The following is an 18,523-nucleotide window of genomic DNA, read 5'->3' on the forward strand; positions in this document are numbered from 1 at the left end:
ATCTTCCGAAGATAATTGTTGTAGAGATAGGAATTGAAACAGCAACTAAGAATGTACTGAGTACCTAAAATGAGCCGATCTGCTTCATGTATCTTATCTAGTTCTTGCAGAAAATTTATCAGATAGGTTTTATTATCCTCATTAAACAGATAAATAAACAGATGCACCAAGAAGGTAAATAGCTTCCTTAGAATAAAATATGAGTTGAAGAGCAACTTTTTGCAAAGCCTCCTCCTTTCCAGTGTACTGTAATAACATGTAGAGGATTCTTTTTGCTTTCACTTAAAAAAAATTAAGATATAATTGACCTAAAATATTGTGTTAGTTTTAGGTGTGCAGCATAGTGATTTGATATGCTTATATCTTATTACAAAATGGTTACCACAACAAGCTTAGTTAACATCCATCATATAGCAGATTCTTAACATTTGAAATATCCCAAACCTTGAGTCATATCATAGCATTTACCCTTTCCATGTAAGAAAAGTAATTAAAATATTTAAATGATCAAACTTCTATGATGCTATACATATACTATTAAAGCTTATTTCCTCTGTACGAGTCAGCTGAAGTTTTACTGCACATTTTAATCAGTCATTTTTCCTGCTGGTTAAGACCCTTGCTAGAGAATACTTTCATGGATCAGTATTCCAAAAGGATTGAAGTTCCATTTTATGGATCGATATTCCTAATTTAGTGTGGTACTTATGGTTGGGCTCATCTCACCATAGATCTTAACCTATTTTAAGACCCCATTGAAGTCACCCCAAAGTTTTATCTTCCTCTTGAAAACAGTAACTTTCTTAGCCCTTTTGATTTTCTTTTCACTTCCATCATGAGCATTAGCACTTGGTGGTCTTTTCAGGTCCATTTTTCACAAAGAAACAGGTTTTTATCACTTTACTAGCTTTACTACAAGCATGAGGAGAGAAAAAACCCAGCCACATTATTATAGTTGAGTGATTTTTTATCACATATGAACCTTTGAATTCATCCTTCGGCAAACTTACAAATTGCTAAATGGCCTGAAATTTCAAGGTCACTCTAGAATTGTTGAACATATTAACACTAAAACTTTGAATTATATATATTTATATTCATATATTCAAATACTACTTATAATGAAATACATATATTAATATATATTATTAATTGATATATTGAATGTTTAGCTAAGTTTCCTTTTTTAAATAACCTTGAATTATTGAGTGTGTTGAGTACAATAACATACATTTCCCAAACTCATAAAGTAGGGGAAGATAAAATCGGTGCTCATCTAACTTAATTTCTTGTGATGTCTTTCTTAGCTCCCAATAACACATGTGATGAAAATGCTTTCATGTGCCATAATAAAGTATGCATTCCCAAGCAATTCGTTTGTGACCATGATGATGACTGTGGAGATGGCTCTGATGAGTCACTGCAGTGTGGTAAGTATATATAAACTTTTCATGGAGAAGATTCTCAGGCTGAGTAACAGTCTTTTAAAATGACTCCAGGAATATATAAATAAATAACAAAAACAAAGAAATACATTTCTTAATCTCACTAAGAACATGTAACTTCAGTAATATAGACACACCACATATAACCTCTTTAAACTCTACCATAATTACACACCTATTTGAAAATTATGCCTACTTGTTGTAGTGTATTCTTATCAAGAACCACACTGGAAAATGTTGATAAAAATGTGTTTGGTTTTAAGTACTTTGAAATACCTTTTATTTTAAAGACAATATATAGCTGGTTAGTTCAGTCTTACAGCCAAATCAATATTTGAGTGAGGAAAAAAGAATACAGTTCACAGCTATCAGAGAATCTAGATACTTAACATTTTTCTTTTGCTTTATCTTTTTATACATGTATTTACTTGTTAAAATTTAATGTTATTATTATGAAATTTATCTTGTCACATATATATTTATCTAACCATCATATCTATATAATTTATATATGAACACATATATAACTTTTGTGATAAAAATTAGTATATTAAAAATTCCCAGTTGATATTGAAATATGTGAACATAGTATTTTTGTAAAATATTTAAATGTATACATGAATAAATATAAAATGAAAAGCTGTGAAATCCACACATAGCTATGAAAGGTAGTAGATTTAGCTTCCCTTTGCCCTCCCTATGCAGCATCTATCAGTTACAGATGGAGGATAAAGTAGAATCTCTAGCTTGGATGACGTGGAGGATGGTGTTGCTGTTAATGAGCTTTAGAATGAGGTTAAGGGGCAGTTTTGCTGGTGTGGGAGAAGAAATGTAACAAATAATTAATTTTGGACATTTTGAATATGAAGTGTTAATCAGACAATCACATGAAGCTGTATAGTGAGTGTTTGAAAATTTAGTTCTAGAGTATTATCAGGACAAATAATATTAACCTGGTGGCCATCAGCATAAGGGTGATACTCAAAATATGACAAAGAATGATAATACCCAACACTGTAGAAAGGAAAAAGGGAAAACCATATACTGAAGACTGAAATAAGGGCTTACCCTGTAACATTTTAGAGTAGAACAGAAGAAAACTTTATACAGAAAGAGGGTGAAAAGGGAATAGCAAAAGCAAAGTTAGAAAGAAGCCTGGGAGAGTGGATTATGAATATTAAGTCAGGAAACTATTTCCAAGGTAGTATGGACAACAGCATCAAACACTGGAGGACAGTGAAGCAGGTAGGAGCCAGAGACACCTATGAATTTACCAACTGTCACTTGATATTTATTAGCTCTGAGAGGAATTTCAGCAGGTAGATGTTGCAGAAATGAGACTTTAATGAATGAAAGTAAGTGAGAGCAAAGAGGTAAGTAAGTGAAAGGAAGATTGAGTAGGGACTTGACTGAGCAGGGAAGAAGGGACATGTCTTGTTAAGAGTTATGTGGATGGATTTTTGTTGTTATTGGACTAGGAGAGACTTGAACATATGTATTGAGTGAAGAGGAGAAACTAGTGAAGAATGAGAGGGTGGGAAGGAATACTAGGGAAACTGGGGATATTTTAGAGCTATCTAGTTTTGCCATGCAATATGATAAACGTCTCAATTACATAATCATTGTTGAATCTTTTTTTCTGCTGAAATTTTATTTTTAAACCATAAAAATCTTACATTCTCTCTTCAAAAGTAAAATATTTGCCTACATTTACCAGAAAGTTTATAATAGAAATGACATTTTTTATTGTTAACAAACTCTGGAAAAAAAACAATCTAAAACTTCATAATATTCAAAATCAAATGAGTTTTACTTACAAACCAGCTTAGATATGAACATTAACAACTGATTGATGGATACTGTGTTTTGAACAAAGCCTTTTAATGCCTCTAAGAATCAATATGTAGGATAATTACAACAGTTTTGTGCTTATTGATCTATGAATTGGATTTTAATTTTCTCATTTTAACAATTTCTTTACACTTTTAATGCTGCTTCCCAAACATAAACGTGACATTATAGCTTCTGAAAATTATTATTATAACCCAGAATCAGTTCATCCATATGTTCTAGTACTGTACCTAACCAAGCTTAGTCTTGAAAATAATTTTGAGTAGCTTTCATTTTGTTTTCCATTCTAAAGGAAATCTTTAGGATACAGATAATAAGTGAACAGAGGTTGTATACTTGTGTTGCATTCTTGTTTCCTTACTTAGAAACAAAATAAGAGTGCCTCGTTTCCAACTTCGTTTTCTGGACTTTAATCCTACTTCCAACCACAAATATCTCTTGCAATTATTGTAACTGCCCTAGAAAGAAATGAGAAACATTTCCCATAAGAGGCCTGGGTAACTCACATGGTTAATTAAGTTTAGTGTACATTATGAAATAAAATTTTAATGAATATTTGTTATATGAATTGGAATGTTTCTTTGTCTCCAGGATACCGACAGTGCAATGCCGAAGAATTTAGTTGTGCTGATGGACGATGTCTTTTAAATACTCAGTGGCAGTGTGATGGAGACTTTGACTGCCCAGACCATTCTGATGAAGCACCTATAAACCCAAAGTGTAAAAGTGCAGGTACAGAAAATATATAATACTATGTTTATTCCAAAATTTGTTTTTTTAAGGCAATATTGTGACTCTGTTTTTTAGTCTCATATAATATTCAGTGAGAGGAAATGCAAATAATTAAGCATGTGATGCTTCTATTGATACCATACAGGATCCTAGTAACCAACTTTGTTTTGGAGCTAGTTATAGAAGTGTAAGTCTGTGCCCCAAATATGAAGATTTGTGGCAATGAACCAGATGAATTCATCATCCTCCTCCTTTAAAGAAGTCATTTTTTCTTAATATATTATTTTATGTGAGGATAATTTTCTTGTATGGACCTACTTGAAAATTTAATCATAAAAGAAATTGAGATTTACTGAAATAGAGTCAATATTATTCAGACTTAGGCAAAATGAAATAAATTGCATATCATTTGAACAGAAATATATACATAGCCAAACTTGGTCTATTTTACACTTTACTATTCCAAAGATTGAATACATAGTTATACATTTTAGAATAAACCCAATTACTTTTTTTCTCATGTAGTTTACATGTTAATAGGCATTCTTTTATCATGTATGGTAATGAGTAATGTTTAAATCATCAGATTGTGAGTAGCTGCAAAACTTGAACTCCTTTCTATAGCTATATTTGTGACAACTATGGTTTACCGCAAGTATCTTTTTTATGCCTGGACTTAAAAATATCAATGTTATATATCCAGGAAGAAAAAGAACTTAGGAATATCTAGCTATTCCAGATTCTTAATTTTTAGTGACGTATAATTTCTCGGAGACTTTTGGCTTGTGGGAAATGTCAAGCTATCATTACACTTTTGAACTCATTCTTCACAGTATAGATGAAGACAGAAATACTCCATTAATTTTAGTATAGGTGCTTATTTTGATTGTTAAATTTCAATGTAAAGCTAGATTTGCGGTGTGTTGAACATGAAAGTACAGTTTGCCCTTAATTTTCTTCATGTATAAAATATTACACTGAATATAAAGCATTTTATATGTACATATATTTACTATAATTTTTGACAGACAAGTCATCATATTTGTGAATGTATTCAACAATTGTAGTATAAAACAATGGCATGCTCTTTATGTTCCATTTGTTTTATTTTCTTTTTCCAGAACAGTCATGCAACAGTTCATTTTTTATGTGCAAAAATGGCAGGTGCGTTCCCAGTGAAGGTCTTTGTGACAATAAGGATGACTGTGGTGATGGATCAGATGAAAGAAACTGCCATGTAAATGAATGCTTGAGTAGGAAAGTCAGTGGATGTTCTCAAGATTGTCAGGACCTTCCAGCCAGTTATAAGGTAGGCACGCATCAAAGACATAAAATCATCTGACAGGTTAGAATTTGGGGCAATAAAAATGATTTCATCCAATATAGCTGTAAAACTTAAAGTCATTATAATATCATTAGTTAAAACTATTTAAATGGAGAGTTTCTGTGTGTGCAAACCATAATAATAGTGTGGTATATAAATTGTGAGAATATACTCATGGAGACAAAAAAATCAAAATGTTTTCTAATAAATGCTGATCATAAAGAAAAAAGCAAAGGACGACCAGTGTTTGAGGAAGGTAACTGCTGTTAATAGCTGCATAAATGTTTATGCAACTCTCTTAAATTCCCGTTGCTTCCTTCGTTTCCCCTCTCATACATCCTTGAAGTGGAATGGGCTAATCATTTATGTACCACAACACTGGAGAATACAATATTTTTTCATATAAACAGGAAGAAAAAAAACAGAGCACATGAATTATTAGGACTGAGTGCAGGTGCACTAAAAATAAATCATGCCTAACATTCTAATTGCTTTTTGTTAGTCCCATTTTCCTGAAGAATGTGATTCACTGACAAAATTGATTGATACAAATAGCTTTTGAAAACATCTCTGTTTCAATATGTTGGAACGGAAGATGCATACAAAAAATAATATTGAAGTGGTGCATTAGGTTAAAATCAATTATGTAAATGTGGGAAAACCTCAGTAAAAGCAATTCAGCTGGAAATTAGTGTTTTTAACTGGACAATAGCTCTGTATGAATCAGCAAAAGGACATGGCTTTTACGAACCACAGAGGCAGTCTAATCCAGTTAGGAGTAGTACGGAGTTCAGATTTTGTTCTACTGAGTTCTGCACTGATCAGAACATACCTGGGGTACTGTGTATATTTATGGACATGACACTTTAAGAGGAACCTTGACAAACTGTACTGTATCCCCATTTGTACAGCCAGTGGCATAAGGGGGTCTGGAAAACACACCTTTGGAAGAAGTTTTACCAAGAGAAAAATGGCTAGTCAGTTGTATTTAAATATATGAAGTACTGGAATAGGGAGCATACCTTTCTGAGTTGTTTCAAATGTTGGAAATAGGAGTTGGGAAGCAGATTCTGTATAAGAAAGACTTTTTGAACATTAGAATTCTCTACATTGGAAGGAGTTGCCAAATTTCTCACATCTAAAAGTATTTCAGTTGGAACTAAGTGACTTTCTTTAAAAGATGCTAGAGAAAAAAAAAAGTGTGTATTACAAAGATGCTTCAGTTTTTCCTTGACAGCCTTGATATTCTATGACAAGTCAGTTCTATCTAATGGTAAATTCACCAAACAACAGCTCTTAATGTGATGAGTATATATGAGGTAATTAATTTTGGCAGTAACGGTTTTGAAACCCAATGAAGCAGAAAAAATGTTATTGGTGATTTATGTACAATCAATATAGAAATGTTTCCAAAAAAGTCAGGGAATGTATTATAGAATTATTAAAGGTAATAGTTTAAATTTTGTCATGTTATAAATAATCTGTTCTTATCATATAGAATGTATATCTATCCATCTATCTGTCTAAAATTTAAATTTCAAAGTAGATTTGTGTTTATCCTGTGTATATTTTTAATCTGTCATAATCTTGGTGGTAAAATCTAAAAATTATAGAATATGGAATAGTCACCTTTTGACATAACATCAAAAGTACAGTGTAATTTTTTTTTAATGCCTGCATGTAAGAAATACTGAGTGCCCAGAGATTCCATATTTGGAAAACTAGTTTTGGTAGAAGTAAATCTCACCCAGAAAGCCATGATAAATCATACTATTTTAATTACTTTATAAGATTCCTCACAGAGAAATAATTGTTTATTGATACCTTTAAAATATAATTATTTTCTGACTTCTCTGAAGGAGTCATAGAATGAAATGAGAATTCTAGGTAAAAGAGACAAACTGTTTAATTATTCAAAAGGCAATGTATATGATACCTGACAAAATTGCAGTGGATAATGTTCCTTAATATACAAACATGTCAAAACTAATGAATAGGGCTTCCCTGGTGGCGCAGTGGTTGAGAGTCCGCCTGCCGATGCAGAGGATACGGGTTTGTGCCCCGGACTGGGAAGATCCCACATGCCGCGGAGCGGCTAGGCCCGTGAGCCATGGCCACCGAGCCTGCGCATCCAGAGCCTGTGCTCCGCAACGGGAGAGGCCACAACAGTGAGAGGCCCGCGTACCGCAAAAAACAAACAAACAAAACAAAACAAAAAACTAATGAATAAAATAAAACATCTACTGGGGGAAGCAAGACCAGTTCAAAAATGAAAGGAGCTAGGATGAGAATCATAAATAAGAGATATAAGCAAAGATTCAAAACAAATATTTTATATATTGTGTTGATATATATGTTATATTTATATTATATATGTCATTTTAAAACATATATATAATATGTTATATTTCTGACAATTTATTTATAGGAGATTGAATAAAAAATGTTATATACAACAAAATGCTTATCTATTTGGGGAAAAAAGTGTTAGCTGGTGGGTTTCTCTTTTTCAGAGAATGGGGAAAACTATCCAGTAAACTATTTCTCATTACATTATCAGCAGAACATGACAACTCCTCCTTCAAATTCTGCAATAAAATGAAAATTGCTTATAAAAGCAAAATTTAGACCTTCTGGACTATGAACAATTTGCTGTAAAACAAATACAATTGATTTAACTATTCAAAAGGGAGTAATAACACAACTAAGCAAGAATCTTATTTGGATGGAATGGTAACTTACCATGTGAAAATAAATGTACTTTTGGGAGATAAATAATTTTAATGTGTATAAGATAACCAGTATTTTAAAATATCACTAAAAAGCTGCAAATTTTTCTGAATGTAATAGGAAAACTTTGGATAGCTATATTTGTTTCTGGTAGCTATATGTTTCTCTATAAAAATTAATATAAATCAAGACAATTTGAAATAGTTCTTGATTATGAGAAATATTAACATGACATTGAATATATATATCTCACTTTCATAAAAATTTTCTTTTTAAGTGAAAATGAAACATTTTTAAATTTTTTTTATTAAATATAGATGAATCTCTCATCTTATATCTCTGACACAAATGATTATTATTTTTTCATTCAATTTATGAATGTTAGGTTAGTAGAATTTCCCATAAATGCCTTTTAATTATTTGGGAGCAAAAAATGTTTTTGTTAAAACAAGGTTAACAAGACTGGGGAGGACATTATCTTTTAAAAAAATCTTCTCTTTTAATAAACACATTAAAAATACTTACTCTACACCTTAAACATCCTAATTTCATTTGTTTACAGAAATGTTCATTGCATTTGGTAACTTTTACCTTCAAGAAATTAATTTTCCACAAATATGTTTTTATCCAAACTATTTAATATAGTAGTTCTATAAGCCTGACATAAGCCATTCAAAGTAATTTTCAGAAGCCATATTAGAATTCGGACACTATTTCTTTTCATAGTACTCTTTTTGAGAGGAATTTAATGCATTCTATAAAATGTCCTTTCACCTGTCCTGAAGCGCCCCTTGAATTCAACTATACCCTGTGTCTGCTTATGTGTCTCTGGGTTCCACATGATCACATGTCTGATTTCCAGTTCTTTTCAGTGATATCTTTTTGTAGCTTTTCAGTTTTGTTTTTGAAAAATTTATTTATTTTTTTAAGTGTGGTAAAATATACAACATAAAATTTATCATTTTAACTACTTTTAAGTATATATTTCAGTGACATTTAGCATCTATTTTTTTTTTTTTTTTGACATAGGATAAACACCAATTCCCCTGACTTCCTCATCAGGTAGTAGGATGAGTCTTCTCAAAAAAAGTAATATTGGGCTTCCCTGGTGGCGCAGTGGTTGAGAGTCCGCCTGCCGATGCAGGGGACACGGGTTCGTGCCCCGGTCCGGGAAGATCCCACATGCCGCGGAGCGGCTGGGCCCGGGAGCCATGGCCGCTGAGCCTGCGCATCCGGAGCCTGTGCTCTGCAACGGGAGAGGCCACAACAGTGAGAGGCCCGCGTACCGAAAAAAAAAAAAAAAAGTAATATTGTCACAGGCTCAAATATTATGAGGAGAATTTGGAAAATTAAGTTGTGGATTTTGCTTTGATTTGCTGGCTTGCTAGTGGATTCTGGGGATTACAAAAAATTCTTTATAATCTTAGGATTATTATTGTATCTAATAATCTTAGGATTATTAGATAAATATTGGTGTAAATTGTTAATGATAAAAGTGCTAAGAGCTTAAAGAGATTTGTTTCTTGTTAAAGGACTTAGAAAAAGATATTCAGGGCTTCCCTGGTGGCGCAGCGGTTGAGAGTCCGCCTGCCGATGCAGGGGACACAGGTTCGTGCCCCGGTCCGGGAAGATCCCACATGCCGCGGAGCAGCTGGGCCCGTGAGCCATGGCCGCTGAGCCTGCGCGTCCAGAGCCTGTGCTCCACAACGGGAGAGGCCGCAACAGTGAGAGGCCCGCGTGCTGCAAAAAAAAAAAAAAAAAAAAAAAAAGATATTCATTTATCTTTTGAGCACTTTCAGGTGAAGTTGATGCTCCTTCTCCTCCACATAATGAACACCATTTTTTGTACTTAAAAAAATTCTACCCCTCAATTAATTGTTTGCTCATTATTTAATAATAAGCACATATCTCTCTCTAATATTTTCCCAATAGATACAAAGGCTCAAATGTTTACTATGAATAATTCTTGAATACTAGTTTTTCTTGACAACTTAAGAGTTCCTACCTAATTCACTATCCTATTCAGTACTCACAAGTTCTTTTATTCAAAGGCCACTAAATAGTCTTGGTGAAGGTTAACATGTTCACAATCATCTGGCCAATTATAGGTTCGTGTTGTATAATTATAATTCCGTATGCTACTTGACAGGGACTGAATATAAAACTGAAAGACCAATCACCGCCCCTTTTTATTTTCAGGAATGCAAAGACATATATGGTATGACATTGTACTGAGAACTGATATGCCAGTTAGTAAATATTACATAATCATTAGAGGGTCATATAGAACATGATAGAGATGATGGAAAAAAAATGATTTGATGATGCACATTGATTTAATTATGAAGGGGAAACTATGTTAATTTTATTATTTCTCCAGACATCATATTTGGTTAAGGACTCAGACCCTGCCAATAAATATTAATTGAGCCTTATTATTTGTTAAAAATTACAGAGAGAATCAGCTCTCCTTCTGGCTTTATCTACACAATTTCACCTTTGTGCCTCTGGGTTTCTCATGGGTTAACTAATAATAGTGCCTATATTATAGATTTCTGTTAAGACTCTAATGAAATAACATACGTGACAATATTAGTAATTCTCAGAGCTCCACTTAAGGGTTAATCCTTATGATTATTAAAGTCTTCTAAAAACACAATATAATGCAATAGAAAAAAAAATACAGAAGAAGCTGATGGTTTAGTTTTGTTTTCCTTGCCATTCTCTAGCCAACATGGTTTGCTGATTTATGTTGGTTAGCTTTTGTAATCTTGTCAACCTCAGAAGATCAAATGATGATATTTGAGAGAATCCTTTTTTAACTTAAACTGTATGTAATATATGTAGTTCTTATTAAAGTTTAATTTCTGGGGGACAGAAAGACTTGGCATTATGTATTATTAACTGATTTTCTTGCTTGAATCACGCTAAATGGATATCCAATAGCAAGAGACAGTGACAATGATATGAATTTATTATGCTTGTTTGTCATTCTCCAGTGCAAATGCTGGCCTGGATTTCAACTGAAGGATGATGGTAAAACATGTGTAGACGTTGATGAATGCTCTTTGGGCTTTCCGTGTAGCCAGCAATGCATCAATACATATGGGACCTACAGGTGCCTCTGTACAGATGGATATGAAATACAACCTGATAACCCAAATGGCTGCAAATCACTCTCAGGTATCGAATTGAACTTGTCCACTGAGTCAGCCTCAGTTACACATATGGATCTGATTTTGTAGCTATTCTTGTTGAATTCATTCCTCATTGCTGTTTCTAAGAAGTCAAAATTCTCCTCTACTTACCTTGATATGGAAATTTGTCACTCTGATATTGCATGTTGTCCACACACTGCTCTGTTTTTAGTACCATTCCAGTGTGGTCCTGTGAATTATTAAGTGTTTTCTAGATTTTGAGAACAAGTAAAAACTATATCTAGCACTGCTTCCTGTATCACAGGTTCTTGGGAGCAGGTTTGGCCAAGGCTATTAAAGAGCCTGTTGTGACAGCGTCCTAATATTTTTTTTCCTTCTCCCCTACACCATACACACACTCATATATGTGTGCCAAGGAGAACAACGGGTCAGTAATAATAATAGTAATAATGATGACAACAATAACAAAAAATCAGGAATATAAGACTATTTGAATTCTTCCAGTGATTCAACAAGTATTATTAAACTTCTGTTTATTTCAAGCAGTGTGTTTGATTTGTGAATTAGAAAATTCAATAAAATATTAAAACAAATTATGATTCATCAGGGGAGAAAATCAAACATTAAAATGATACAAAGTAATATATAATAATAACTTAAAATGGGCAGAAAATGGTGCATAATATGTTTCTATTCCTCTTACTGTGATATTGAGTATAATCAATTAAATAGCATTGCCAGTTTCTCATGTACACTTATGTTGAACAACATTTAAAAAACTAGATGTTTGGGCTTCCCTGGTGGCGCAGTGGTTGAGAGTCCACCTGCCGATGCAGGGGACGCGGGTTCGTGCCCCGGTCTGGGAGGATCCCACATGCTGCGGAGCGGCTGGGCCCGTGAGCCATGGCTGCTGAGCCTGTGCGTCTGGAGCCTGTGCTCCGCGGCGGGAGAGGCCACAGCAGTGAGAGGCCCGCATACCGCAAAAAAAAAAAAAAAACTAGATTTTTCTCATCTACTTTCATAAAATAAATAAAAGGGATAGGAATTTAAAAGTTAGTTTTTTAACTGGTTAAAATTATGCACATTATGGAGAAAAATAACTCTTTTCAGTTTTTCATTCCACTCACTTATTCTTGGAATGTCCGTCTCTGAATAAATTTGTGTATTATTTGGAGCCCATTGTTTTATTTGCCAGCCTACTTTTTTTTTTTTTTTTTGCCAGCTCACTGCTTGCTACATCATTCATTTAGTGACATGGGATAAGAAGAAAAGATAAAATCTAAAAACTAGTTAGTGTTTCCATTACTTTAAACTTTTCACAAAGGATTATGAAAAGGAGGTGAATGGTAATCATTTATTTGGGTCTTGTTACATCATGTATCCATGATATAGTGGTTTTCCATTAAAAGTAATAAATAGAAACTAATAACAATTTTAATATAAATATGAGTGTCCCTGAATAATAAATCTTTTGCTAAAGGGAGGCTAGATATTTTCCCCAAAATTTATTGACATATAATTAACCTATAACATTGTGTAACATTAAGGTAATACAATGCATTCACTTGATATACTTATATACAGTAATATGATTACCATGGTAGTAGTAGCTAACATCTCCATCACTTCACATAATTACCACTGCTTTTTTGTGGTTAGAACATTTAAGATCTACTCTCTTAGCAACTTTCAAGTGTGTAGTACAGTGTAGTTATCTATAATCACAATGTAGTGCATCAGACCCCCAGAACCTATTCATCTTCCAACTGAAAGTTTGTACTCTTTAACCAACATCTCCACATGTTCCCCACCATGCAAACCTTGGTAACTACTATTCTATTCTGTTTCAATGAGTTTGGCTTTTTTAGATTCCACCTATAAGTGATATCATAGAGTATTTGTCTTTCTCTGTTTGACTTGTTTCACTTAGCATAATTCTTCAAGCACCATCCATGTTGTCTCAAATGGCAGGATTTTATTCTTTTTCATGGCTATACAGATCCCATTCATCTGTTGATGGACACTTAGGTTGTTTCCATGTCTCGGCTATTGTGAATAATGCTACAATAAATTTGGGAGTACAGATATAGCTTTGATATACTATTTTCACATCCTTTGCATATATACCCAGGAGTGAGATTGCTGGATGGCAGTTCTATTATTAATTTTTTGAGCAACCTCCATTCTGTTTTCGGTAGTGGTTGCACCAACTTACATTCCAACCAAAAGAGCACAAGGTTTGTCTTTTCTTCAGTCACTGCCAACATTTATCTCTTGTCATTTTGGTGACAGCCATTCTAACAGGTGTGAGGTGATATATCATTATGGTTTCGATTTGCATTTCCCTGATGTTCGGAGATGTTTAGCCCCTTTTCATGTGCCTATTGGCCATCTGTATGCTTTCTTTGGAAAAATGTCTGTTCAGTTCCTCTGCCCATTTTTTAATAGATTGTTTATTTTTTGTTATTGATTTATATGAGTTATTTATATATTTTGGATATTAACCCCTTATCAGATATATTATTTGCAAGTATTTTCTCCCATCCCATAGGTTGCCTTTTCATTATGTTGATTGTTTATTTTTTTTTCTTCTAAACTTTCCTTAATAGTCAATTCTTTTTTAAAATTAATTTATTTAGTTTTGGCTGTGTTGGGTCTCCATTGCTGCGCACAGGCTTTCTCTGGTTGAAGCAAGCAGGGCTACTCTTCGTTGTGGTGCGCGGGCTTCTCATTGTGGTGGCTTCTCTTGTTGCGCAGCACTGGCTCTAGGCACGTGGGCTTCAGTAGTTGCAGCATGAGGGCTCAGTAGTTGTGGCTCGCGAGCTTAGTTGCTCCACAGAGTGTGGGATCTTCCTGGACCAGGGATTGAACCTGTGTCCCCTGCATTGACAGGCGGATTCTTAACCACTGCACCACCAGGGAAGTCCCGATTGTTTCTTTTCCTTTGCAGAAGCTTTTTTGTTTGATGTAGTCCCCATTGATGATTTTTGCTTTTGTTGTTTGTGTTTTTGGTGTCATAGGCAAACAGTCATTTCCAAGACCAGTGTAAAGGCGATTTTTCTCTATGTTTTCCTCTAGGAGTTTCAAATTTCAGGTCTTACAATTTAAGTTGTAAAGAACAGAACTGCCTAAGTATTGAGGTAGAACATGACTGATTAATAACATTTATGAATGTAGAACTATATCGATAGGAGGGCAAAGCAACTTTAACTTGAGAGACAACTCTTTTGAGTAGGGTTCTGAGTCTCTATTTAACCTCAACAGGAAGACTGGAATGATTAGAGGTGCTGCCATCACTGGTAGAAGGTGATGTCGAGCATCTGTGACACACATTTCTAATCTCTGACACAGAGTATGCTAAAACAGAGTACAGTGCCCTATGTATTATACATATACTGTAAAACTAAAGACTGAAAGGAAGAAAGTAATAAGTTTGAACATAAATTTGAACATCATAATAATTCAAATCAAATAATTTGAATAATAATTCAAATAATATTATTCATAATAATAATTCAAATAATTTGAACATAAACAGGACAATAACTCTATAACAATAAATGATTTACAATAAAGTCCTCATTTAATCATGTAAAGTGGCTACCTTTTTCATTGTTTTTTTCTAATCTATGCTGACATTAAATTTGCTTACGAGGCATCTAAGTGTATGAATGCATCTTAGAAACAAAGATGTTTAAAAGGAGTTTGATCTTTACATATATGAAGCATGGTTAGATTATTTTTATTATCTTTCCTAGATTCTAGAACAAATAATATACTAAAGCATGTTGGACAAATAAGAAGGAAATAGACTCTTACTTAAGAGAAGCTTCCAGGCAGATGAAAAACGTGTATGTAGGCAGTGAAATTCTTGGTTTTCACTGAAGTTATTCTGAGAGCATAAGCTGGTTATTTGATTATCAAGAAAGAATTTTCTGGTTATAGGAATGTTTAGCTGTACTGTAGGTTTCTAAGATAGGTGCAGATTATCCTTCTCTGAAATTCATTTGAAAATAAGATTTCTATCCTTCCCTCCACCCCTTTCCCCCTGGTAACCGTAGGTTTGTTTTCTACATCTGTGCCTCTATTTCTGTTTTGTAAATAAGTTCATTTGTACCATTTGAGAGATTGGGATTGACATGTACACACTACTATATGTAAAGTAGATAACTAGTAAGAACCTGCTGTATAGCACAGGGAACTCTGCTCAATACTCTGTAATGACCTATATGGGAAAAGAATCTAAAAAAAAAAGTGGATATATTGTATATGTATAACTGATTCACTTTGCTGTATACCTCAAGTTAACACAACATTGGAAATCAACTATATTCCAGTTTAAAAAAAAGGAACAACAAAAAATAAGATTTTAACAGCAGGTGTTTTCTACTAATTTCAAATAAATTAGATAATTTAATATTCAAGAAGACTGAGGGAAAGAGAGGGATTTGGAATTGTCTAGATTTTCTGTACTGCACAGGCATCTGCTTTCTTTTCATATTGTTATCAGTAGAGGTGCTCAGGAAGAATTTTTTAACCATTAATCTACCAGAGGGCACTGCATTTGAACTTGCATCGCTGTAGTAACTAAACTGAGACTAAGCAGAGTTGAAAACCATAAATACTAAAGTCTAATATGTTTCTTGTCTTGGTATTTAGATGAAGAACCTTTTCTAATTCTTGCTGATCATCATGAGATAAGGAAAATTAGCACTGATGGTTCCAACTACACACTTTTAAAACAGGTATGACATTTCCATGATGATTTCATAGTATTTAATACAGTCACTCTAGATATGCATTAGAGCTGTAGCAATACCTCATAATTAGTACTTCTGAAGCATGTATTCAGGGATCCATGCATGTATGCATATAAGATTGCCATAAACTTTGTTCAGTTTGAATTGTCCAGGTGATGCCTCCAACTTGTGACATCACACCATATCCAAGAAAGTAGAAGATGCAAACCATAGCTAATGCAAGGAAAAAAACTCTCTTAAGAACAGCTAGACTAGGGAAGGTATAAAATTCTCTTTTAAGGTAGTTGTGCATTACCCAGATTGTCCCCCCAGCCCCACAGCCCTTGGGATTTAAAAATAAACATCTTTTCCAGAACCTCAAGTTTCTGTTCTTAGAACTAAGGAATAATATGGGATTGATGATCCTTAGCCTTTAAAATTTGGAATTAGCTAGGGAGCAAAAGTACGATTATAATCCAGTCATGGTTAAAAGGTTATGAGGTGCATATATTCAGCCTTACCCTTTTCATCCCTCAACCCACCTACTTCAAGAGAATCTGGGCTACTGATCCATTTTGTTGCTTAAGTTCTGTTGTCAGAGTTTACTCATATATACTATCTGAGATGAAAGGAATGATTTCCATTTATGACAGGATGGAAATGTGAATTGCTTCCCTCAAATTTTTTTTTCCCTCCCAGTCTGCAGTGAAAGCATAAAATCAAATCATTAAAACTAGACTGATTATTACATTGACTAGAGAAATCACAGTTAGTTTTAGCATATCTTTGATCGTCAGAAGTAGCTTCTTTGGAAAGATGTGGCTTGTATCTGTCCTGCTGCAAATTTCTCTTTGCCCCAAACTGTGCAATAGTGACATGAATATGTGATAGCACTCTCTAGAACAAGTGTGCCAAAAATAAAGATATTTCTTGTTCTTGTAGTATGTTTATGCCAGCACTAGGCATTAGATGAAGAAGTCCATTCATGTGTTGATTTTTCAGCAACATAAAGAATACTTAACTAAAGATAATTTTCCACTCACTCCTGGGTACCTCCATTGCTATAGTTAGAGTTTCATTCATATTGCTTAAGAATTTAGTCTTACTTTAAGTGCAGATATTCATTAGCAAGTGTGATGTTTACTATTCCCCACAGAATTGGATTTTGCAGCTTCTAAGTCACAAATTGAAAATTAAAATTTCACATGAAAATCCAGATTTCTGGCTACTCATGAAAAAATAGGAAGGTGTAGCATTTCTGGGTTCACATCCCTGAATGGACACAATCCAAGCTGGGTAGCAGCTGCCACTGTGATTTATGCCCGTGCTCTTAATTCACCAGCATCCTCAAACTTTCCGTGTGCTTACCACATACATACTTGTCTTATTCAGGAATGTCTGTGAGGTTTAGATTCTTGCTCTTGAGTTTGGAGTGTGCCACAAATACCCACTGTTTCATACTGCCTCTTTCTCTAATTATGTACCTTAAGAGATTGGGTAAAGTACAAAATATTTTCATGTTGTTTGTAAAAACTAAACAGAAGTCTATTTAAAATATAAGAATTAAATGACTATTTCTTTAAGAGATGAGTAATATCCGTAGGGAGATAGTTTAAATTTACATAACTGCTTTAAAATGGAAAAGTGTTCGTTTCCCAAATGGTTTTCTGCATTAATTTATTTTTTTCCAGTGCAGTATAACTTTAAGCATATATCAAACTTACAAAATATTGAAAATTACCTCTTTCTCTTAAGTATGTTTCTCCATACCCTTTCTAGACCTTCCAAGTTAGGTGTGCAAGCTATTGATTTTCTTGTATAGTCTCTGGAAATGGGACGTGTTTATTTTCTCTTTAATAAGTTTTTTGTTTTGCTTTCTTTTGTTTTTAGCATTTCTCCCTTTTAGACTGTGCTATCTCAAAGTGAGAAAGTTTTCTTTTTAGAATACTCTATAAGCTCAGCTGAACCACAAATTTAAGTAATATAGCAACAATATTTATGATCTTCAAGAAAGAACTATAACAGAGCTTCAGTGGTAGCTCCTTGCTTTATTTTCCAACCCTGTGGCTCAAGACATTTCTACTGCTATCCTTTTTTTTTTTTTTTTTTTTTTTTTTTTTGTCTTTCATGGCTAATACATTATCAGGGATTGTTCTTAAGGGACCAAAATGATTTTTATCTCCACGCATGATGTAAGTCTATTTCATACAGCCAAACCATTTTAATGCTCACATTGTTATAGTGTTTTTTTCCTGGTGATATAACTGTAGACTATTGCCAATCACTAGTACATAAGTGGGGATGAATTTCAAACAGTTTCTTAGTGTAGTTTATGGAAATAAGGAGGTAGTGAGGAAGATAAGGAAATGCACAAGGACCCTGAACACCTGTGTCTTTGGAGAGCATTTGTTAGTGGTGACCACGGAGTAAGGATGTAAAGACCCAAGAAACTAAAGACAAGCCTTAAAGTTTTGCTTGTGGGCTGCTTGAAATATGTCATTTTTGTTAGGAAACTTATTTTTAACCACAATGTCATCATGGCAT

The 18,523-nt window shown here is 33.7% G+C and overlaps 1 protein-coding gene across 1 annotated transcript in view; it reads left to right on the plus strand.

The window, feature by feature from the left end:
• The window catches only part of LRP1B (LDL receptor related protein 1B), a 1,792,829-nt gene that overhangs the window by 1,529,909 nt on the left and 244,397 nt on the right, over positions 1–18,523 (plus strand). Inside the window, exons 53-57 of the mRNA XM_030883038.2 lie at positions 1,308–1,430; positions 3,888–4,028; positions 5,150–5,337; positions 11,082–11,265; positions 15,900–15,985. Coding sequence (XP_030738898.2) covers positions 1,308–1,430; positions 3,888–4,028; positions 5,150–5,337; positions 11,082–11,265; positions 15,900–15,985 — 722 coding nt within the window. The remainder of the gene's footprint in view (positions 1–1,307; positions 1,431–3,887; positions 4,029–5,149; positions 5,338–11,081; positions 11,266–15,899; positions 15,986–18,523) is intronic.

Source organism: Globicephala melas, chromosome 7 (assembly GCF_963455315.2).
Source record: "Globicephala melas chromosome 7, mGloMel1.2, whole genome shotgun sequence".
NCBI lineage: Eukaryota > Metazoa > Chordata > Mammalia > Artiodactyla > Delphinidae > Globicephala > Globicephala melas.